General features: G+C 47.1%; 1 protein-coding gene across 2 annotated transcripts in view; it reads left to right on the plus strand.

Moving 5' to 3' along the window:
- Positions 1-25,419, plus strand: part of PAK4 (p21 (RAC1) activated kinase 4) — a 401,050-nt gene that overhangs the window by 168,695 nt on the left and 206,936 nt on the right. For both annotated transcript variants that reach the window (XM_069644235.1, XM_069644236.1), the window contains one exon: positions 963-1,187. In XM_069644235.1, the coding sequence (XP_069500336.1) occupies positions 984-1,187 (204 nt within the window). In that variant the 5' untranslated portion in view covers positions 963-983. The remainder of the gene's footprint in view (positions 1-962; positions 1,188-25,419) is intronic.

Raw genomic sequence — 25,419 nt, forward strand, 5'->3', positions numbered from 1 at the left:
ATCGAAACATGTCCTCAAGGGGTGGAGAGGAGTACTCAACGTTTCATTGGCTGGGATCTAAATGACCCAAAACAAGCTAACTAGTCGCAAAAAGCACTTTTTTCTTTACTCTGATGTAGGAAATAGGTAATTGAGAACTCTCAGCCAGAAGACGGGGCTCGGGGGGGAGGGGGTGTTCAAAGGATGTAAATTGATGAAAGATCAATGCTGGAGAACTGGAGTTATTGGTAAGAAACTTAATCTTCTGCACACTAGACTGTTTCCAGCAAGTAAACCTCTGTGCTGTCCCTGAAGCATGTCTTTACTTCTGATGTTTATATGGATCAGTTTCACTCCGACAGTCATGGTAGTCTGCCGTACCTTGTTCTATAGGGGATATACATGATTACACCGCAGCACGACATTACGAATAAGAAAATGTCGAATTTGAAAAGTGCACAGCGGTGTAATCGTGCAGGTATGGTTTGTACACATCCTCTAAACCACCACAGCCGCCGCCCTGTATGAATAAGTGTGCCACCGACTCCCCTGTCTCCCTGCAACACCGGTTCCCTTTGCTTACGTGCATGGGAACTTGCGCTGCAGGGTCCTTATTCCTTTTAGTTGAAAACTTTATTTTCCCCATTTTACGAAAACAGGGGAGACCCTGCAACCCCGATCACATTATAGCGAACAAGGGGAGCGGCCCTATAATGGGATTGTATGGTATGATTGTTTGACATTTTGGGATGTACGAAATTTTAGTACAGCCCAAATTCAAACAATGATACCATATGCACATTTATTTCTGAAATTGTATACTGCTACCTTCTAGAGGAATATTCTTTATAAAACTTGCTCCTATATAATCAAAATCCACCTTTTTTAGTCGTGGTGTTCTTTCACAACGTTTTAAGGCGTTGTCTTCTTCTTGGATCCTGTCCTGTTCCTTGAGATTATAAATGTTTCTTTCGCTTTTACAGGCTTGACCGTTTCGCTTCACCATGTTCAGCAAGAAGAAGAAACGCGTGGAGATCTCGGCACCCTCCAACTTTGAGCACAGAGTGCATACAGGCTTTGACGAGCAAGAGCAGAAGTTCATAGGGTTGCCAAGGCAATGGCAGGGCATCATCGAGGAATATGCCAAGCGACCCAAGCCTCTAGTGGACCCTGGCTGCATCACCACCATCCAGCATGGCAAACAGAAGGTACATTCGGGGCATTTGTTTCATTTGGGCTAATGTACTTACCTGACTCAATTGCATTTTGGAGTCCTTAGATGTAGATTAAACCCACCTTGAGAGCAGAAGTAGTTGTGAAAAACGTGCACATCAGGAAAAGGAGAAGAGATCTGTGGGAAGGGAAAGCACAATTGGCGAGAGCTGAGTTGGTGGTATTTAGAGGTGTGGCACTTATCCGGGTGAGTGGCAAGGAATGAAGGGAGTGGTGCAATGCCAAAAGATGAAAAGAGCGAGCGAGAGTGCAAGTCTCAGAAGCAAAACCAATGAGAATGACTGGGCAGGCAAAAATACCAATTAGTGATCATAAACATTATTTATGAACTAAATGTATATCAATCCATCAAACAGTTGAATATACCCTAGTTATTGGTGGGTATCTGTAAAGGACTGGCATGGTGGACTGCTATAATGTTGAAAAATATCCCTCGATAGAAAAGGGCGTGTAGTAGAGAGAAATGGCGCACATAATATGGTTTGGTGGCGGGGCGCTGGATGGTGGAGTGTGAGGTGAAATAGTGGCAAAAAGATCATATGTGACCAGAGAGCACAAGAGGTTAGTGAGGAGTATGTGTTAATAGTGAAAGGAATGCAAGCACCTTGAGTTATTGTAGAGCGGATGCCTTTGATGAATTATGACAATATGAGAATTCTGAATGCAGTGAAGATCCTGAATGGTGGCATGGATTGTAGAGGAGTGATTACTTACAAGCCAAAACTATTGACGAGGGAAGTGGAGACCAGAGAGATTGGATTTGAGGAGGGACACATAGCATGTGGGCTTTTACCCACCCATAGACCTCCCTTAGGCCATGCTAGTCCCTATGACCAATGCCACCTACTTCCTGCCATCCTTGCCCAAAACATTCCCCCTCCAGGATCTCTTTGAGCTAGCTCTGTGCTATTAAAAGAATGCCTTTATTATTTCTAAGCAATCCTCTCAAATGTAAATGCTTTATTGCAGCTGAAAAGGGCCCGTTCGTGTAAAATGCTGTTTTACGTTTATAATGCACCAATCACCTCCATAGTTGTCATCTGGCACTGGCACCTTGTCCGAGAAAATGGTGTATTGTGTCCCCAACATTGTAACCAGATGTAGTCTATGGAGGAAGAATAATTAAAATTGGGGATAGGGGAGAAAGAAGGGAAGAGCGGGCGTCCAGAAGAGCAGGTGAGATATGGGAAGGGGTATTTTTACAACCTCCATGACTCATTAAAGTCGATTTTTGCATTGAGCTCACTCAAAATACCACTTGAAAATGTCTGTCATTTGGGTGAGTACATCTGTGGGGTGCAACGTACTGAAACCAAACAATAGAGAAGAATGGTTCATTCAGAGAAAAAATGCGAATAGTCTAAACCATAGTTTCATTTGTTGATGCAGGTAATATAAAGTTGTCGGAGGAGTACAGAGCTCTGGACTCTGGCTAGAGGTGTGGTTGACCTATGTGGATGAACAAACATCTCATTTCCCATAGGGAAGATTAACATGTCAGTGTAGCAGAAGTACACTTGCTCTCTAATGAGTATTCCGTACAAGAATTAATTTCCAGGGTTATACCATGTCCAATTTAAACGTTCACAGCCCACATTACTGCTTTTATAACCTGTATCGTAATAATGAAACCTAAGATAACCTGGCCCAATAAGGCAATTTCTTCTACACACAATGTTTTATACTATAGAATGGTACAATAGATCCTAAATATCATTCCCTTATTCTTTTTGGTATGGCTTTGACTTGAGGCTGTACATGTTGGTGCCAATTATATCCCCCCCAGATGGCGCTTTGTGCTCACCCTCACTATGTGCAGAACTGCGTTTGCCTACCCTGTCTTCTCCCCAGCTAACATTCTCATTTTTAAATTCTCCTATCACCTTACACTAGAAACATAAATTGCCCCCTGGCTACCTCCGGCCTATCGGCTACCAGATCAACATGAATTGAGCTTTGACCATGCCCACGTCTTTGGCCCTACCAGCCAGACGCCCACATCAGAGGCTAGACTAGGGCGTGAGCGCTGTAATTTATCAGATCTTTGGCTCCTCCTCAGGGTAAACATATTTCCAAGTGTCATCGCCAAACGCATAGAACCAGAGGTGCACTCTGGAATCTGTTACTTCAGAATTTGATGCGCCTACTGTCACATTTGGAACAGTGTGTATTCTGCACACTGTAACTCGAGGTTGGAGACTCCCAACCTCGAGTTACAGTGTGCAGAATACACACTGTTCATGTTGGTGCAAAATAGCACTTTGTATTGTTAAACTCACTGTTTGGACTTTCTATTGTTAAACTCACTGTTTGGACCCTAGTTGCACCCAGATGCAACAGTAGGCAATGCATTGTTCACAATGTATGTAGTAATGTTCAAGTTGAATAGTCTTGATTTTTTTTTTTTGTTACAGTATTACTCATTGTCTGTATATCTGTATTTGATGGGTTTTCTGTGCTCTGTTGAAATTGGACAATCATGTCTGTACCTTTGTCTAAAAACCATTTGTTGAAACTATGATGGCGTGTCTCCTACATTATATGAAGTAGACTTCTGGGTATGATGGGCTGGTAGGATTGACCCTGTTCATGTGCGTTTAGTAACACCTTGGCCTACAACAATGGGCTACCGACAGAAGAAAAATGGCAAGGTAGTGGGTGATTGCTAATTTACAGCACCAATATCGGAGTGGGGGACGAGACACGCCCCTACCTATTGCACTAAGGTCAAAACAACACAGTTGGGAACGTGCCACACCATCACTCATAACAATTAGACGGACAGTAAAGGAAAATGTGGCAAATGGGCCTACCTGTAGGACAACTGGATACACAGAACAAGAATTGTTAGGACCAAGAGACATGTAACCCACTAACCCATGCTGAAATCTCTGCATACGTAACTCACATGAAAATTCACACAGCCAACTTCTCGCTCAGCATACCGCACACTCTTTACCACACCCCAACAACAATCAAACAACACATAAATCGCACCAACAGCACCCAAGATCTTGCATCGGTCTGATATTCACACCAAAGCTCAGCGCACAGTGAAAACTGAAGTGAATCTGTCAACAGCACACCACTTTCTCACTTTCCTATTCCCTCTTCACCCCACTAACCCATCCCCGCTGCCTTGTTTGCAGATCCGCCTGAGCACCTGAGGAGCAAATCCGTTGGTGACGGTGTGTGGTACAAATACCTTTTAACATTTGCATTCTGTCTAGTTATAAAATTACTGTGTGCTCACTTAGCAGATCATAGCCAATTTTCATTATGTCTATTAGTTTCCATTGCGCCCAATTGGCATATCATGGCCGTATTTGAGCATACCCACTTTAGCCAATCATTACAAGCTCATGTTATGTATGCCCTTATGAACATTAATTTTCAGTTAACGTTTACTGCCCTCTTCAAACTGGTCTTACCTTCTGTTGCCGATCAGAAGAGAGGCCAATAGTGTCCATGCTGGTGTATTGCCTCTACAAGACACCAAGGCTTCGGCAGTAGACGCTCCAGTAAAGACTGTGCCCCTACCCAAGCAGTATCTGCTTTTGGCTTTCTGGCAGGTTGGCATGTGCTGCACTGCTAGGCCCAGGCGGCTTTCAAGCAGCCATGTCAGAGTGAGGCCTCTGCCTACACTTCCTTCAGGGATCCTCTTCATGGCACATGTACCTTACTTGTTCTACCACCAATCGCTGATTGCACTACTCCACCTTACTGCTCCTTATGCTCTGCTCGCCTCGCCCATCCCAGCTACCCATGCACTCTACCTGTAACAGTCTGGGTGCATCCTCTGAGTGCAGTACTCTGCTTCCCAACTTTATCCCACACGTACATATCACCAATGCTTTGTCCCACTTTGCACAAGGCTTGTGCAGCAGCAGTGTTTGGATCTGCAGTGGTTGGAGTGCCAGTGAAATGACTGAATAGGACTAGTTTAGCATCAGTGCGATTTGAGTATTATCACTGGTAAATGCAATACCATATTTCCCACAAATGTTATTGCTATCCCGAACACATCACTCAGTTCCTGTTTTCGTGCCATTGCTGAGAAAATCGGTACAAATGGGTAATTACTTCGGTTTGTTAGCCCTAATGAAATATGGCTCATCTTGGCACTAGTGCAGTGACATGTTGACCAAAGTTCTCACTGAAACAAACACCAGCGCGGTGTTTGTGCCAGCCCTGGCAATCTTGAAAATACTTTCTGTGCCAGCACTAGGATGAGCAGGAGTGGATGTTGGCATTGTGATGGATCCACATGACTCCCTTAAAATTATCCACAGATGGAACCTTCTGATAAGCCTATTGTACTCCCAGCTTGCACAGGCCTGGTAGTCTCTGTTTGAACATGAAATGACATGTTATAACTTCATGCCATATCATTGTGTTAAGAATTGATGTAGTAACACTATGTCCGACTACACAACACTTATCTGGTATTCGGTAACCCACCTTTTGGTATAGGTCTGTACTACACAAGTTGGTAGTGTTACTGAGCACCCAGTTCTATTTCAAGAGGGGTAAATGTGAGCTGTAGCAATAAAATTTGCAAATACAATTAAAACTTACACTCATGGTTTCAGTTCTAAATATTTATTTAAAATCAATTTTTAAAGAAGTGTTCTTTAAAATGGGCAAGAGTTCTTTAAAAAGATCAGGATATGTAACGCTGTGAATATATTTTAAAATAATCTTCAGAATCAAACAAGTTGGTGGATACTCTTTGTATATGCTTCTTACACACTTCCTACACCCTGAGGTGACTTCACAAGGACAGTAATGTCATTTATATGTCACTAGGTATACTTTGCAAATTCTGAGGTTGCAGAAAGCAAATGTTTAAGGAAGGAAAAGGTTACAGTCTCTCAGTATATGGGAGGACAACTGAATTTTTCAATGAAATCTAGACAAGCCTTTCCCAGCAGTAACAGTCTAAAACAAGTTACCACCTATGAGGGACAAACAATATGAAAGTTAATGGGCTAGAAGAGTCGGCAGGGAGCATTGTAACACAGGCTGTGGAGCTGCGGCACTTCTTAGATGAAAAAGTCTTTCACAAAGTTAGAGGGTTTGTAGAAAAATCACTTTTAGGGTAACGAGAGTCGAAATCAACTCTAAGGGTAAGCCACTGCAAGTCTCAACTGAGAAAAGCACAGCTCAAAGAGACTGAGCTAAGTACCCCAAGTCTAAACAGTACCTCTGTTTTGAAGAAGAGTTGTCCAGGTGGATTCTGTCCTATTGCAGCGATGCAGACCCTTAGTTCCCGAGCCTCAGTCGTGGGGACAAAAGGGAGGACGTCTGGAGGGCTCCTGCTGTAGCAATTTGGAGGTCATCGGCAGCTACGGGCTCCTATTGGTTCAGCGGCACCTCTCCAGCATGGGGTCTGGCATGGATTCACATGCTCATGAATATTCCCTGTCGTCAGGCTGGGAATCCTTGGTAAAGAAAAAATCAGTTTAAGTTTTTGTTTCTGGACTGTCTTTCTCCTAATAACCAATCACTGGTCCCTGGGTCATACTTCCCTCTAGCTAAGCCCCTCTGGCAGCCATCTTCAGATTTTTACCGCACATTCAAGTGTTGGGAATCTTCGTGCTATAGCTCTCGAGCTTTTACTGCGCTTTGCGATTTTTTTCAAAGAGTTTCATCTAATTTTTTCAAGCAATCGAGCCTCAAGCTCCACCGTTTCTACTTCCGATCAACGGGGACACGTTTCAGAATTTTCTATGCCCCTCAACGGCGAAGTTTTCATCGAGTTCCGCTTCTTGGGGTATTCCGGAAGATCTTTGAGGCCTACCTCGCATGGACATTGCCCAGGACAAAGGGAGCACGTCGCCCGGATCCAAGCTGTCCAGGAGCTGCCCTGGATGCGGATTGCAGAATGTCTTCAAGGAGGACAAGCATTCTAGATGCCTCTACTGCCTTCACGAAGACAAAATGCACGTGGAGAAGGACTACGCGTTTTGCAAGAACATGTCGGAGCGAACCATGAAGGATTGGCGGATCCGCCTCAACAACTGGCTGGAGGGGAAGAGCCCAGCAACAAGTGAGAAGAAGAGGTCCGAGCGGTCTTCTAAGACCTTTGAGGGCGCCCCGGCGACGGGGGCCCAACAAAAGGCAAAGCGCAGTGAGTCTGCGGGCACCGGGAGTGCCGAACGGTCGGGCTCCTCGGCTGCCAGGCAGGGTGCACTTTCACCGACGCCATCAACCACGAGCCAACGCTCTGGCTCGGGGAAGAGGAAGTCAGAGAACCCGGGTAAGCTTCGGGAGAAGTCCCGGTCGATCCCGACGGAGATAGCCGAGGGGGAGCGAGGCGGCGACCCTCCCCCCAAGGTGAAGGCCTCAAGTGCGTCCAAAGTAGTGAAGGCCTTGATTCACCTGGCTAAGGCCTGTATCGAGGGAGTCGTGGCGGCCCTGGCAAAGCCTGTGGAGGCTACCCCAATAGAGGCGACCTCGGGCTCAGAGTTTCCCTACCACCGCGGAGGGAATCCTCTTTTCAACCCATCGATAAGACCCCCGTGAGAACCCCGGTGGAAAAAGAAGGGGGGGGGGCGGTGATCATCACGGACACGGATACAGCCTCTGAAGAGGAGCTGGTTAGAGTCGTGAAGATCCTGGACAAGAGGTTCGAGGAGGTCCGGTCCCACAGGAGGGATCCCGACGAGGTGGACGAAGAAATCGATGGTGGTGCCGAGGAGGTTCCCTTGGAGGTGGAGGATTCCACTCCCCAACCGCAGCTCCCATCGAAGTCGCTACCTGGTCCACAGGACAACTCAGGAGCAATCTTGATGGTGATCCAGGCCTTGTGTACAGAAATAAGGACAAGGTTGCCCTTACCCCCAGCGGACGACCCAGTGGAGCCTGGACCGTTAGGAAGCCCTCTTAAGCAAGCAGAGAATTCATCCCCCACCGCCCTTCCAGCCTGCGCGGCCCTCACAGCCTTCATCTCCTTCCCCGGATCCGAGGGATGACACATGAACAGAGACGGCCACGACGGGGACGGATGACGACGGTGGTGACGACGGGATAGGCCTTCCATCACCACCTCCTCGGGACTCCCTGCCCGACGAAAATTGGCTCCTTCCACGCCATGATCGGCAGGGCATCCGAGCTCTTCCAGTTCTGCCCCAAAGAACAGAAGAAGGAAGGATTCCTCTATCAACGGCATGAGGCCAAGAGGAAGATGGTCCTCTCTGCCCCGTTACTTGACGACATCTGGGACGAGGGGCTGGCGCTCCTGAAGAACCTGTCCACGACCCCTGCCAAGAGATACCGGTACGAGAAGAAGTACCGGGTCCCGGATTACGCCCCAATGTGCCTTAGGGCACAGCCGACCCCCGGATTCGGTAGTCTCAGTGGCGGCCAAGAAGAAAGCGGCAGGGGCAACTGTTTCAACTTCGACCTCCCCGCCGGACGGCAAAGGGAAGAAATTGGACGCCGGGTCATGTCGTCGTTGGCGGCGACGATGAAAGAGCCCAACGCCCTCGCGAATGTGGACCACTATGACTGGGAGCTGTGGTTTAAGATCGCTCCTCTGCTGGACTTCCTCCCGGATGACAAGAGGGCTGAGGCCCTGGAGATCCTGCAGGAAGGCGAGGTGGTGTCGGACCACGCCATAACGGTGGCCACGGACATTGCTGACACCGGCTTCCGCCAGATGGGCAACAGTGTTTGCCTTCGCCGGCGTGGTTGGCTCAAGGCAACCGATTTCCGCCAGGATGTGCAAACCAGAGTTTTGGACATGCCTTTCAACGGGAACACCCAGTTTGGCAAGACAGTGGATGAGTCACTGCAGGCCATCAAGGCCGACACGGAGACGACGCAGGCCTTGGGAGTTTTGCAGCAACGACGGCCGCCCTTTCGGAACTCTGGAGGCAAGCAAGGTGCCTCCAAAGGATTCGGCGGCGGCTCCTCGACGTACCACCAGGCGGCCTGCTCCTTGTCGCAGGAGGCCTACAGAGGACACGGCAAGTCAGGAGGATCTCGTCGTCAAGGAGGCCAAGGCGGAAAGGTCGCTACCAAGCAGGACTGAACTGGCCATAGCGTCGGGCCCCCACCTGAGCACCCCGGTGGGAGGCCGGCTGGCGGAGTTCGTCAGCATGTGGGAGTCCATCTCCACTGACCGATAGGTGCTGGATGCCCTGGCCCGCGGGCACATTCTCAAGTTTCTAAAGAAGTGCCCCCGCATTCCACCCGTGGCCAGGAAGGAAAATCGCATCCCTCAACTGCTGCTGGAGATAAGGGCGATGCTGAAGAAAGGAGCCATCGAGCTCGGCCCAAAGAGGCTCCGGGGCTCCGGAGTGTACTCACGATACTTCCTCGTAAGAAAGGAGACTGGCAGCTGGCGACCCATCCTGGACCTTCGTCGTTTAAACAAGTACATCAAGTCCCAGAAGTTACGGATGGTCACTCTCCAGCATGTGCTGGGGCAGCTGCAGGAGGGCGACTTCCTATTGTCGCTGGACTTGGAGGATGCCTACTTCCACATCCCCATTCTAAAAGGACACCGAAAGTTTCTTAGTCCAAGGACAGCACTACCAGTTCAAGACCGCCCCCTTCGGATTGAAGTCGGCGCCCAGGTGCCTAGCACTAGTGGCGGCGCGGCTGCGCCTGAAGGGGATCCACGTCTACCCCTACGTGAACGATTGGCTCATCCGAGCAAGGACAAGAAAACTCGCCGTCAAGCACACAGCGAAGACTGTCTAGCTGCTCACGGATCTGGGATTTTCCATCAACTTCACGAAATCACACTTGGTTCCGTCGCAAGTCGCACTGTTCCTGGGAGCCAGGCTCGACACAGTGGCACGATTGGCCTCTGCTTCGGAGGAAAGGACGAAGGCCATCCTGGGCAAGGTGCAACAGCTGTCGACCATGGATGTGGCCAGGGTGAGGCCCATCAAGTCCCTTCTCGGCATGATGTCCTCATGCATCTACCTCGTGCACCTGTGCAGGCTGCGGATGCTTCCACTGCAAGAGTTCCTCGACGCCCGTTGGATGCAAGCAGCGGGCAGCTTCGAAGACAGGATCTCGATCAACGAGACCTTCCGCCAAGCGATCCGGTGGTGGGGCACCCACGCGCATCTCGCGCCAGGTATGGACTTCCAGACCCCGGCACATCAGGTGACGACTGATGCCTCCCTGGAGGGATGGGGAGCGCACACCGCAGATCTCCACGCAGGAGGCCTTTGGCTCCCAGAGGTCACTACACATAAACGTCCTGGAGCTCCGAGTCGTGTTCTGGGACCTCGGGTCATTCCTTCCGTCCCTCAAGGGCAAGGTGGTGAGGATCTTCACCGACAACACCACCACGATGTTCTACATCCGGAAGCAGGGAGGCACCAGATCCCCAGCCCTATCAAGGAGGCCCAGGATCTGTGGCACTGGGCCGTCGCCGAAGGGATGTTTGTGGTACCCTTCCACCTGGCAGGAATAAAGAACACTGTCACCGACTCACTCAGCAGGGAGCTACGCTCGTGCCACGAGTGGGGAACTGCAACAGGATCAAGTGGATCTGCTATTCCAATGATGGGGCAATCCCCAGATCGACTTATTCGCGACGGCGATGAACACCAAGTGCCAGAGGTTCGCCAGCAGGTTTCCCCAGCCTCTGTGCGTTCCCACCATTGTTGTTGGTGCTGCGACTCATCAAACAACTCAAGACGGTCCTGGTGCAGGATGATCCTCGTCGCACTGGTGTTGCTGAGACCGATCTGGTTCCCGGACCTTCTGGACATGTCAGCCCCCCCCCCCCAGTCAAACTGCCGACAGATGCAGATCTCCTCTCCAGAGAAGGAGGCGCCATCCTCCACCACGACCCGGGGTCGCTAAACTTGCAGGTCTGGCTCCTGCAGCACTAGCGTTTGGAGGGTACGATATCCCGGCGGACTGCAAGGAGGTGCTTGCAAAGGCCAGGGCGTCCTCAACTCTCAAGTGCTATGGACACAAATGGAAGATGTTTTCTGTCTGGTGCCGGGCACAGAAGATTAACCCTCTGCGTATTACGCCCCCTCAAGTGCTCCTGTACTTGCTATCGCTGGCCAAGGCGGGGCTGGCCCATGCCTCCATCAAGATCCATCTGGCGTCTATCTCCCGCTACACCTGAACTCCGGGGCGCTCATCCCTGTGGTCCCATCACCTGGTGAAGGAGTTCATGAAGGGACTGTTCCGATCGTTCCTGCCAGTGAAGGCTCCGGCCCCGGCGTGGGAGCTCAACATGGTGCTGACCAGGCTCATGGGGCCGCAATTCGAGCCTCTGCATTCGGCAATGTTTAAGTTCCTGTCATGGAAAACAGCGTTTCCTGTGGCCATCACCTCTGCACGACGAGTGGGAGAGATCCAGGCCCTCTCCTGCAAGCCTGACTTTCCACGAGACAAGGGTGGTGCTGAGGACGAACCCCTCCTTCATGCCCAAGGTGCCGTCGGACTTCCATCTCAACGAGCCCTTGGTGTTACCTGTTTTCTTCCCGTTGCTTTTGTCGCCGGCCGAGAGGACTTTGCACTCGCTGGATGTAGCTAGAGCGCTGAAGTTCTACGTGGACCGCACCAAGAGTTTTCGGAAGACATCACAGCTGTTTATGAACTTTCGACCTGTGAACCAAGGGAAGGCCCTCTCGAAAGCTTCCATTTCCAGATGGCTCTCCGGCTGCATCATGCACTGTCAACGGTTGGCAAACCGACCGTTGCCTGGCCGTCTGAGAGCCTATTTGACCAGAGCGATCAATGCTACCACAGCGTACCTATCTGGTGTGCCCCTGCTGGACATCTGCAGGGCTTCTACATGGAGGTCGACGCACACCTTCACGAGATTCTACTGTGTCGACCAGGATTCCAGGGAGGAGTCCAGAGTTGGCCAGGCAGTGCTGCGCAACCTGTTCGCCTGAAGGTGGTCCTGGTGAGGAGGTAAGAGATGCTTAATGTTGAGTTGATGAAATGCTTAATGTTGAGCCTTGCCACCTCCCGTGGTTGTGCATGTGTGTACTGCTATGTATTCTTGTATTCATGAGCATGTGAATCCATGCCAGACCCCATGCTGGAGAAGGAACAAGTTCCTTAGCTGTAACTGTTGTTCTCCAGCATGGGTCTGGCATGGATTCACATGCAAACCCTCCCTCCTACCTCTTTGCGGCTCTTCACTTGGTCCTACTGCCACTTTACGTGCTACCAAATCCGAAGATGGCTGCCAGAGGAGGGGCTTAGGTAGAGGGCAGTCATTGGCTGGGGGTAGTATGACCCAGAGACCAGTGATTGGTTATTAGGAGAAAGACCGTTCAGAAACGAAACTGAAACTGATTTTTTTTCTTTGCCGAGGATTCCCAGCCTGACGACAGAGAATAATCATGAGCATGTGAATCCATGCCAGACCCATGCTGGAGAACAACAGTTACAGGTAAGTAACTTGTTCCTTTGTGGTTTCAGCGCACGGTAAACCGCACCGTTGCGGATATCGCTTGAGCTTCCTTCACGCCTTGGGTCCTGCACTCTATATGCAGTTCCAAACTACTTATCTGGACAGACCACTTTGCCATCCCTTTCTATATCAACACACCAGCCTCACCCCCTACAGCGTCCCCTACCCCCATTTTTGATCACAAATGCTGGAACAAAGTCAAGGTACTCCCCAACCTTGCCGAAGCCCTGTTACTCCGTCCTCCTGCAACACCGTCCTGTGGTAGACCCTTAACCATTGAATCCGTCGACTCCTGGCTTAAAGAAGCACTAACTCCTCTGAACCCCTGCAACCTCACGCAAAGGACTGTACCCCAAATGGTTCACGCCCCACCTGAGGACATTAAAAAAATACAAAATAACTCTCTTGAACGCAAATGGCGAGCATCTAAAACCGATCTCAGCAGATCCATGCTCGCCCTCCACCGTAATTACAAATCCGAGATCCGAAAAACCCAAAAGCCTCTTACAATAAACCAACTCTGAACTGTGGCAACAGCAACAAAGAACTCCCCAAGATCATCTCTGAATTCTTGAAACCTACTTGCACCTCTACCCAATGCACTCCCACACAATCACTCTGCGACTCCCTCTCGATACACTTCTACAACACTGCACTTGACAGGATGGCAACCCTTAACACCAAATTGTCCTCGATCAACCCCTACCCTACACCGACCCCTCCTGATCCCATCGCCCGACACCCACTTTACCAACCTTCAACTCTTTTAAACCCATTTCCAGAGACTAGTTTGTTGATCTACTATCAGCCAACAGACCCTCCGGGTCTCCCCTCGACCCCTGCGCCGCCTCCGTTCTGAAAGAAATATTCTCCTCTACCTGCGCAGGAGAACATGCAAGAGCCATACTAAACGACTCCCTTACCTCTGGCATCTTACCTGAAACCTTTAAAATGGCACATGTCAAGCCACTTCTAGAAGAGGCATCCCTCAACCCCCTTGATCCTAAGAATTACAGGCCGATCTCCAACACCAGATTTCTCATAAAACTCATTGACCGACTGCATACTCCCAGCTCAGCTGCTTTGTAGAATCCAACAAACACCTTGACCCCGCACAATCGGGCTTCAGACCTCGACAGGGAACAGAAACAACGCTGATCTCAATCGCGGATGATCTCATGGTCACAGCAGACTCTGAGTGTTGCGCAGCATGGATTCTCCTCTATCTCTCTGCAGCCTTTGACGCTGTTAATCATTCAATCCTCCCTAACCGCCTCCACTCACTAGGAATCCATCGCTCGGAACTCAAATGGATTGCCTCGTTCCTCAACAAGAGGAAACGAATCGCCTCCCTCTCCCCTTTTGTCTCAACTGCTCGCGCTGTGAACACTGGAGTACCCCAAGGCGCATGCCTCTGCTATTCTTTTCAACTTCTATCTGATCACTCTACTAGGAATCACCCACGCATGCAACCTCTCCTGTTACAACTATGCTAACATAACCCAAATTATCTTAAGAATCCCCAAGACAAGCACCAACCCTCGTCCTGACCTTGGACCTTGTCTCTGTGATCTTGACCGATGGATGACCAGTAACCACCTCCTCTTGAACTCTGATAAAACTGAAATCATGGTGTGCGGCAATACTGCCCTTCTTCAACAACCGGCCCCATTGCCCCCCCTTTTGCCCTCCCTCCGATAAAGTAAAAAACCTATGCTGTACCATGGACTCTGGCCTAACCCTCTCCCATCAGATCAACAATGTTTCAAACTGCTGTCACTATCACCTCAAACTTTTTAGACACATTTTTCCTTACCTCTCCTACCCTAACAGATTTGCCACTGTTATGTCTATTGTTATGTCGAGACTGGACTATGTGAACTCCATATACCTGGGAGCACCAGCATACCAACTCAACAAACTCCAAAAGAGCACAAAACGCTGCCACCAAACTCCTCACCCTGGGACATAGACCACACCTCACCCGCTCTCCACACCCTCCACTGGCTCTCAGACAGACAAAGGGCCACCATCAAGACCCTACGCATTACACACCGAGCAGGGCACAAGACCAGCCTAACGTACCTACAAGAGAAGATAAAACCCTAACTCACATCTTGCACCCTAAGATCAAGCACTGCCCTCTTTCTAGTGATTCCAACCTCTAATTCTGTCAGGATCATAGGATCCACCTTCTCAACCTTGGCCCCAATTCTGTGGAACTCCCTCCCCCCACATATTTGACACACCCAAGACTGCATGGCCTTCCGCAAAGCTCTACAAACCTGTCTCTTTCCATAATGCGGATTAAGACCATCGAAGGCTGCCGAGATGTTGCAACCTGCTGACAATTGTCCAAGAGACCCTGAGCAGTGACGCCACCAAATGTGCCTATTCAGTCGCTAATAAGTTTACTCTGAACGCAGCAATTGCAATTGAAATCTGGAATAGTGTGCTTGTTAGTTCAAACCTCCGCCCAGACACTCGCCTCTCCTATCACTATGCTCACTCTCTACTGTACACTATCTCACAATAGAGCGCAGCTACACCCGTTGATCAATTTTGGCCTAGCTGCTCACGTACGAACATTACTTCATGAATACCTAAACATTCTGATAAACACAGCTATACCCCATGAAAATCGACCTAGCTGCACACATAAGCCTCCTACACAGGCGTAACACAGCCAAAACCCAGCCTTGGTGACCAATCGCCAGACTGCTCACTTTCAACTGATATCAAATACCACCACACCTAATGCTAGGATGCAGCTACTATCAGGCATTCCCATCAGCTGCACACATAATCGGTGTACCCAAGCATCCTATTACACCTTAATCTCTCGACTGACCTGGACTATGGTCCCTGAGGGTGGTCAACCCACCAGCGCTTTGAGATCATACCAATGATCTATAGAGTGCTATATAAATAAATGCCAAATCACATAACATAACTCTGGTGAGGGGACTCAAGCTCTGGTTGTCCTGCTTCTGGAGCTTCTGGCCGAATTTCAGACATTGCACTCGACAACTGATTTCTCGACCCCTGGCACTCGGTTCCTGCAGCAGCAAAGAAGTACAGCCAGTCTGGGAAGAGGGTGCAGTGGAGTTCGTCTCAGGGTTAGTTGGTCCCACTAACCTAAGGGAAGAAGTTGTTTCTTCTGGAGTTTCTCTGTTGAAATGAAGAGTTTCAGCACAGCAGTAGGGCTTCACCGGGCAATTCAAAGGTCCATTAGGATGCAGCAAGCGTTGTTCAGTTTTTTTGGTTGGGTTTCTCTCCCAGTGGTCAACTCTGCCCCTAGTCCTAAAACTCTCGCCTTTCAACCAGGTTTCTCCCATTCATGCACAGCCTAGGCTGTCAATCACAGCAGGGTGACTGTCCTGCCAAGGACAGCCAGCCAATCGGGACTGGCTTTCCAGACACACTGACACCAGAGGCGGGTTTCAAGGCTGAAGCTCGCCAAAGACAAAACGAACAAAGGGCTCAAACCTGGCTCAACGCACAGGGTAAAACCCAAGAAAAACCTTGCAAACAGAAAATGGTGAAAAAAAAGGCCGGGCCATTTTCACAAAAGGGTCACCCTTGGGTGCTATACTGCAGATGAGGGTTCAGCCTGCAGTAGAAAACCACAATGGTAGGAAAATTAAACACTGCCACAAGCCATTTAAAGTAGTGAGGACAACATAAAGAAATCTTACATGAGAATGTAGGATAAGGGGCTACTAGGTAACCCCCAGCACTCGACCGAAGATGTGTGCTGGACCTACAAAGAGAAAAGGTAAGTAAAGTCAATTTCATTTAGTTCACACAAGAAAAGGTATTAATACCTTATGATGAATCTAAAGGATTTATCTGTGATGCTGCACCTAAAGGTGCAGTGTGTCCCCATACACAAAATAGATGCCTATGGAGTTTGTCAGACTCCAAAAACAGAGGAAACACATAATCCAAATCAGGTCAAAACACACGAGAGAGAAAAAAGTCTTACTCGCTCCAGGGTTAAAAAGTCTTACTCGCTCCAGGGTTAAAATTAAAAAGTCCTAAAGTCCAGCAAACGAGCTGGGGGTCTCTTAAGGTTGAGGGGAATTAGCACAGAACTGAGAATTCTCCCTAATGCATGTTGTTTTATGGCATTGCATCCTGACATGCACATAAAAAAACAGTATCCTCACTTTTAGTGTTGTAGGACTGGATCAACATTCAGATAGAACATGGGGGCTATTTGGCTTTTCAGACAGAATAATGTAGCATGTTTGATCTATATGATAATTCAGTCATACAGAATTACTTTGTATAAAAAACCGAATAGTATTTCAAACAGCCTTCTCTTGCTTACATGTGTTGTCCCTATTTTCATCTGTCGTCTAGTCGACACAAGTTGCAACATGTCGGCAGCGAGCAGAACCTTTTTTCCCACTCTTCGTCGTCTTCATCACTATATCATTTAAATGATCCTCCTCGCAAAATAATCAATTCAAGTACATGAAACAATCGACACAACATCAATGCTTATGTTACGCAAGATTGTATGCAGTACCCTGTGGGAGACTACATCAGCTTTGTCCTCTTGGCAATAGTTGACCCAACCTTTGCTATAAGCATGTACTACACAAGTTGGTAGAGTGGCTGAGCAGCCAGGCTTATATCAGGAGGGGTCAATGTGAGCTGTAGGGTTATAAGATAGACTTTCACAGTGACAAGTATCCAAATAACACTTCTACTCAAGGTTTATTGATTAAACAATTATTTATTAATTTAACCAGTCAGTTTGAATAAGCCCTCTTTAGAAGGGAGCAACACTTAAATATACTCATAAATGCACACTCTCAGTTTCAATAAATCAGTAGATACCCTTTTGGGATGGCACAAAGACACTCCCTACACCCTGAGGTGACTTCAGTAACTAGGACACTGTGGACATTGATATATCACGGGTACATTTAGAGCAATACTGAGTTTGGTTTCAAAAGGAAAAGGTGAAGGAAGGAAGGGAGGGAGGAAGGAAGGAAGGAAGGAAACCATGGTTAGCAAGTTTCTCAAACAGTTAAGCGCTTTTGAACCCCCCATTGCAATGTAGATTAACCCTTTGCTAGCTATACAAGTTAAGAATGTATGACTTTTTTGAGGGATAGTTAAAACACATTCAAAGGTTAGAAGAATATTTCAGGGAGTCAGGACAGCCAATGTCACGTGAGCAAAGTCTAGGGGACCTGAAGCACTTCTTGAAGGTAAGTAAAAAGTCTTGCACAAAAGAGTTTTGTTGAAAATGAAATCACTGTTGGGCCACAAGTTGGGAGGCTTGCGATGGGCAACGTTGCAAGCAACTCTGCAAAAGGCAGCAAATTAGTCTCAACTGAGAGCTAGCAAGCTACACAACAAGAGGTAAATACCCCTTACTTTACAGTAACTTAGGTCTGAGGAAATTGGTTCTAGCTGTCTTCTGTTCCTGTTGTAGTCTGGCAGATTCTGTTGTTCCTGGGCCTCCGTCGTGGGGACAAGAGGGAGGACGTCTGGCGACTCTTGCACTATGATTTGAAGGTTGGTGGCAGCAATCAGCAAAGTTCAGATCAGCAGCACTTCGCGGGTTCAGCTTCTCACGAATAGCACCACTGTGGTTCTCGGATACCTTGTGGGCTTTCCTTGCTTCTGCGGTCCGGCATTGTGGCTCAGGCTTGGTTAGTCCTGCTTCAAGGGAGTTCAGAGAATCTTCCTTGAGCTAAGGTCGGACTGAGACGAGAAATAGGCCTGGTCACCAAAAAGAAAAGTCCCACCCCTCGCCTCACGACCCTTGAACTGACATCACCGGAAGTGATGTCATGTGGCCCCACCCCAAAGTGACATCTTTGGAAGCGATGAACACGACCTTTCAACCCTTGACAAAACTGGAAGTGGCATCAAATAGCATTGTTCCTAGGTACACTGTGAAAATTGTGGTTATGATTTCACTAATGTGGTATACATTTCATACAAGAATGGATCACCATATGTATCATTAATATCTGTGTGTATGGATCCATATAATCAAATTACTGTGAATCTAAGCAGACGTCCAAGGCCAAATGATATGTTATTGTATAGCAGTTATGCTTAAGCTCTTTTATTTATTTTTTAATTACCTTTTTTTTTTTATAGAACAAATATGCATACAATATCACCCAACCTGTGTTGGTACTCATTTATCGACTTAAGAAGGATGAAAGGCTTTTTGAAAAGGAAAATAAAAACCATTCCTTTTTTTCCCTCCAACCGGCCCAGGCATGGCCAGAAACTGGCCCCCACTCTCCAGGGACGATTTCAGCCGGTCACGTGCCGAAAGTCCGACTGGCCAATCCGACCCTGCCTGTAGCTCATCTCCGACTTAAAAACAATGTACTCCATTCTGGTGGTCCTGCACCCTGCTGGCACCAGGTTCTTGCAGCAACAATGGAAGTCCAGCCACCAAGGAGAGGATTTCCAGTTGAGTTTGTCTTGGGGTCGATTGGTCCCACCAACCCAGGGTGAGAAGTAATCCTTTGCAGGGCTTCTCTAGTCGAGGCAAATTCAGAGCTTCGCCACTGCAGCAGGGTTTCACCGGGCAAACAACGGTCCAGGAGTTGCAGCAGGCTTCTCTTCCAAGTTCTTCTTCGGATTCCTTCATCCGGTGGTCGACTCTGACTTGCTTGCAAAAGACCTTGCTTTTTTATGCAAGTCTCTCCCATTCATTTGCAGCCTAGCTGTCACTCACACAGCAGGGTGGCTGTCCTCCAAGGACATCCGGCCTGCCAATCACCTTTGGGTGCATTCATGTAACCAAGGAGACTAAGCACAGGGAGTTTTGCCCACCTACCTGGCTTCCTGCCCTGCTGGACCCAGAGACGGGCTTCACTGGTGAATCCCGCCAAAGGCAAAAACGAACAAATTGACAAAACGTGGTTTGGCGCGCAGAGTAAATCTCAAGAAGGACCTTTCCAACAAGAAATGGCCAGGAAAAAAAGACTGGGACCTTTTTGAAAAACTGGGCACCCATCGGTGCTTTACTGCAGCTGCAATTGCATCCTGCGGTAAAAACACACAATGGTAGGAAAAAGTAAACCACTGCCACCAGAGAAAGGTCCCACTCTCTCCAGGATACAAATAAAGTCCCCAAGTCCAGCAGAAAAGCTGGGCTTCTCTAAGGTAGAAGGAAATAAGTACATTTCTGAGAATTCTCCCTAACATCGTACAAAATACTGTTAAAAAAAAAAAGAAAAAAATTGTAATTGGCCATGCCATTTGTGTAACATAAATCAAATGCATTTTGTCATCATGGTCTACAGGGTACAACATTTTAGATTAAATCACCCTAAAAACTGACTGTTTAATAGCAAAATGTCTAGAATGGATCATATTAAAATATGTGAGCATTTGTAGTTTATACATGTTTACACCTAGGACGAACACCTGGAGCATTAATCGGCGACACTGAGAATAAATGATTTACTTGCACAATGAATAAACATATTTCAGTGTACAATGTATCCATGAACATCCTGGCATGACAGTAATTCTAGGGGGCACCCAGTTTGACACACGGTATACCCCATTGTAGTAAACTGCTACAGTTATATAAATCACACATATTTCCAGTTTTCCCAATTCCAGTATAGGTCCAGTCTGCACAATTTGCATGCTACCAATTGGTAGCATGCCCACTTTTGACAACCCCAGTATATTCAGAGTTTGACCAACCCAGTGTACTCCCAGTTTCACAAGCACCGCACAGTGACAATGTTGACAGTTCAATTTTTTGCCCAGTTTTGCAATGCAACCATACACTGATTTGGCAAAATACAAGACTGACATTGCCAATATACCTTTTTGTTTTGTAATGCCTGTGTTTGTTATTGGGTCTTAGACTGAACTCCAATCGTTTGACCAACCCAGTACATCTTCAGTTAGACAACATCGGCATACAACCTGCTTTCACACCACAATCCGAGTTTATTCACATTCTAAATAAAATCAGAGTATACTCTGAGAACCCCAATTTATTCCCAGTTTGTATAATTCCAGTACATTCCCAGATGGCACAATACCAGTGTTAGCTCTTGGTGACTGGGATCATCGGAGCTGGCCCACTCAAGTTTAGCATAGCTTTATTTAGTACAGTTAGTGATAACAAAACAGGCTAAAGACAGTTTAAATCGAAGATGTCCAGTTGCTGCCTTGAACGCTAACTGAAATATAAGGAAAATCAAAGTTAGTAATTTTTCAGAGTGGGGGTGGTGCCGGTGTTCCTAGCCAGCTGTGAAAATGGAGCACCAAAAGAAAGTTCCAACCAAAGCAAGTTCTTTTTTCCAGGGGCTATCGTACTTTCGTAAAACATTCATATAATCAGCCACATAAAACAGAATTGTTAAAATGGGTTTAATCTTATTGTTTTAACAATTTAAATGCATCAAAAGCATTTAATGTGCAAGCCTTTTATTCTTGAGCTAAAAATTGAAAACAAAAATTTTAAATGAAAATATTAAAACCACTAAATCCAAATGTACTAATTTGTGCAGTGTAAATCTAATATTATACAAGTTACCACTCTATGTAGGTTGTTTTCGCTCAAAAGCATAGCAAAGGCTTTTCTATATTTTCTCTAATTATTGGTAGGACCCACCTTCTCATACCTTCATGGAGCAGGCAAAGCGGCAGAAAGTGCATGTTATCGTCCCTGTGTCCTAGTTAACATCGACAACAATCTGATGCATACTCATTAGGCCTCCACTTTGCCAAATTAGATCTTAAAGAAAACCTTTCCAATCTTGCTCTTGCATCTATGCCTCTCTCTGGTGCTCTGGTAATTGGGTCTAATTATACAATAGAGCTATTTACCACTGTATGTGGCAGATGTGCCCTTACCGTGCAATTGGGAATAGATTCTTCCCAACACCGCTGGATTCTATTTCAGTGCAAGCTGTATAACTGGGCTGGCATCTACGAGAATCTTTGGGCTCATTGACCTATGGACTAAGGCCTAACCTAAAATTCTTTTACTGATACTCCACACAATAGGTTTCTTGTTTAAGCCACAACTTGGCCCACCATTTCGATGCTCTGGGCAGCAGTATGTCCAACAGTGCTCAGGTTAAGTCCCCAATGTACAATTGCATTGTCTGCCACCTTTTTATTTTACTCCCAATAGTATTTTTAGGAAAACATTTTCCATACTTGTGATACTACCTAAACCCCCCCCCCATGCCGACTTGGTATGCCAGCTGGGGAAGGGATGTTGCTTCGTATAGCCATAAGGCGGAACAAAATGATACCCCTCCTAGCTTATAACACAATTATAGGATACCCCCCAACTGATTCTGCCTACATTTTGGCAGAGCTATATGTGGGTTCCATGATACATTGGAAGAAAAGTGAGCGCCTAAATACTCAAAGGTCGTATTACCTCCAAGCTACTTCCATACATTTTAACTTCAGTGGCTTGCAAGCTCCCATGATAATTTCTTTTGATTCATTTTCATAAACCTTTAATCGATCTAGATTTCATAGAAGGTTAAATCCCCTCAAACTGCTTATTTCTGCATGCTCAGTTTAGCCAGCAATCGGAAAGTTTCCCATGTTAAAAAGCTATCCAACCCATTAATGTGCAAAAAACTAAAAGGTGAGCCACAACACATGCTTGCCTGACCTGACCCTATACCCGGTAGGATACATGAAAGCTCACAGTAGCGTTACCTCTTCTATCAAATCTCGCATACATGCTACTGCCTGTGCCATTGTGCATAATGGAAGATTCTCTGCGATGCCTATGCTACTAAGCATTTGCCATACTCCTTGGCACTAGATCGAACGCCGTGCTAAGATCCAAACAACCAAGGATCACCCTCTCCCCCTTCGTTTTGCTTTTTGAATTAAAAGTCTTAGGGTTACATATTAGGCAATAGCGCCATCCCTTTCTGGAAACCTTCCTGGCAGGGCAAATATTATTTATTTATTTCAGCCCATTCATACAGTCCTCAGAGAACTCTTTAATGAAGATGAGTTATGGTAGCATGCTGGATCACTGGTGTGACCCTTTTTGAAAATGGGTATGCTTCAGGCATCTTTGCATGAAGCCGCAATACTTGCTACAGCACTTATCGCTTGGCATGATAACTAAACTCCAATTCCAAACTTGGCCATTTGCTTAGTGTGGTGGACTATAAGCAGGGTGGTGACCTTCTAATTTTTTTCCATTGACAACCTTTTTATTGGCCCTTCCCTGATTAATAAACCCTGAACATATGGCATCCTTGTTTCTTGAACTTGCGAAGTGATTATACCATAGAGCGGCACCAAGCCCACGGTCTAAGCATTTACTTATTCCATCCCTGTTTGCAATAATTGACCAAAAGCATTTTCTATTTTTCTCCATTGCTGCGTTGTTAAGAGCAGTCTACATTTTCTTTTCTTTAAGTTTGAGATTTTGCTCTCACCTCCACTCTTGTATTTCCTTCTAGCCGTCTTACTTTCAAGCACCTCATCTCCTTGCACCTCTTTGGCTCCTCCGCCTCATCACACTTCTCTCCCTCTTCCTCCTCATCCTTGCTCTTCCCTTCCTCCTCCTCATTCTTGCTTTTCTTCCCTCCCGCCTCTTTGCTGCTCTTTTCCTCATTCTCGCTCTTTCTTTTTACCCCCTCCTTGATTTTCCTCTCTGCCTCGTCATCCTCCTTGCATTGCTCTTCTCTTTCCTTCTCCCATGAGATTTACAATAAGAGACTACAGACTTTATTCAATGCAATCTGTAAAAATAGAAATGTACAAAGGAGTACAAATCGCGCTATATCCCACAACATTGTTCTTTTGAAGTTCCATCACACATATAAGGCATTGTTCATCGGGTCACTAACCTATTCTTCAACCACAACAAAACAATTTCCTCTGCTTAGCTACTGTGCTAGAGGTGTACAATTCCATCCTCGTTAATGGTGCGCAGAAACAAGATCAAGAAATTAGTTTTCTCTATGCCACCATTAACACAATCAAGTACAGCAAAGATATCTGGAAGAACACTAATGTCCGTACGAACATTACTGGGGTACAATTAAAATCAAACTACATTTGTTCCAGTTTCAAAACATAACATTGCTAACACCAATGAATAAACTCTACAACAGTATGCACTGAAGAACAGTATTTAGCTTACCTTGACACTGTCTATGGAAGACATCCTTTTAATTCCCTCCAACGTGCTGTTGCCTCTATTTGGGTTGGGACAAACAGTGCTTGTCCAGAAAACTTGTGCGCTTTATGTCAAAATTTCAAGCTTAAAACCCTTGGCTCCGGTAGGAGACAGCACTGGAAATAATGTGCGATGGAGACCAAGATATCAACACATGTCCTCCAATGCACGGACGTTGAGTTACTCGGAGGGGGGTGGCATTGGGGCTATGTTTTGGACTCTTAAAGGACAGCTACACCAGACTCCAGAGTACCAGTACACCTCTAAGCAGCCAGTCTGCATTTCTGGAGAACTTGCTGTTCACAAGGCATCCAAAAGGATGAATAAAACATCAAAATCTGTGGCTAGAGTCAATGGGCAAGCATAACACCTTAAGACCAGTGCCAAGTCCTCCTATTCCGAAACGCATGTGGGTGAGGGAGGCAGTGGCAGAGGGGCACTCCTGCAACAAAGAAGTATGTAAACCAAACAGAAATTACCATTAAAAACACTCCAAGGCGGGTATTGCGAGAACAGAGGGTTCTAAGCAAGGGTACTGAAAATATAGCTTGGGCGTGAAATCATGGCTTCGAAACAAATGGACCTGAAAGATGAGCGCACTCTGGGAAATGCACAAACACAGGACACCAATCTACATGGCATCAAATTGCAGAATACAATAGACTCGTCCATTTTACAAACCCAGAGGCACATCACAAGCTAAGTCAGCCACTACAATTTTACAACCACCGTAAACCAAATTGCACATGCATGAATGCAGAAGACACAAGATCAAGACATATTAGAGGAGGAGGTGGATAAAGAGGGTGAGGAAGAGGATTACTCTAAACTGGAAGATTACATTTTTGATTGGGCACAATTGGACAAACCCTCCTCGCAGGGGCAGGCTTTTACATAGAACTCACTTTACTTAAGCAAGAAAGGGGAAAAGAGGAAGGCATATTCCCATGTGAGCAAAGACCAGCCACATTCTAAATCAACTAGAGCAGGGTTGCACAACTGGTTTTCGTGCAGGGCCGAATGTGCATTTGAAGCTGTCTACAGTGGGCCGGACTACTAATGTGCGGCATGGAGCAGCTGAAGGGGAATCACACGGCATAAGCACTCTCTTGTATGTCTTTCTTCATCTTCCCTCTCTCACTCACTTCTTCTTAACTCTCCCTATCTCTTTTCTGTATCTCACTTGCTCCCTTTTTCGCTTCTCTCACACAGACATTGCTCTGCTGAGGGGGTCGGGGAGCATTTTGCTTGAAGGGCTGGGGTGCAGCTCAGCCACCCCCTGTAAGAAACACTCCAGGAGATTGCTCCCACCTGCCTCTCGGTTCCAACTGCACCCTCTTATAGTCCCCCACTTTCTCCCATGAGAGTTCTTCCACATGTGGCAGGTCTGCTGCAGTTCATGCACACCCTCCCTCTGCTTTGCACGACCACAGCATGACTGCTCCTCCCGGAGTGCCCACAGTTCTTTCAAGTCCCATTTAGGCAGACAATGTAGTCCGTTCAGGGGGGGGTCCTCATTGAACTGGGAGCCCTTCTTCCCTAGAGGGGTGTCCCTACCAGTGACGTCCCACTTGCCCAGACCCCTAGGGAAGGTCTTGCAGAGCAGGCT

The sequence above is a fragment of the Ambystoma mexicanum genome, chromosome 2p (assembly GCF_040938575.1).
Source record: "Ambystoma mexicanum isolate Mex_15411 chromosome 2p, UKY_AmexF1_1, whole genome shotgun sequence".
NCBI lineage: Eukaryota > Metazoa > Chordata > Amphibia > Caudata > Ambystomatidae > Ambystoma > Ambystoma mexicanum.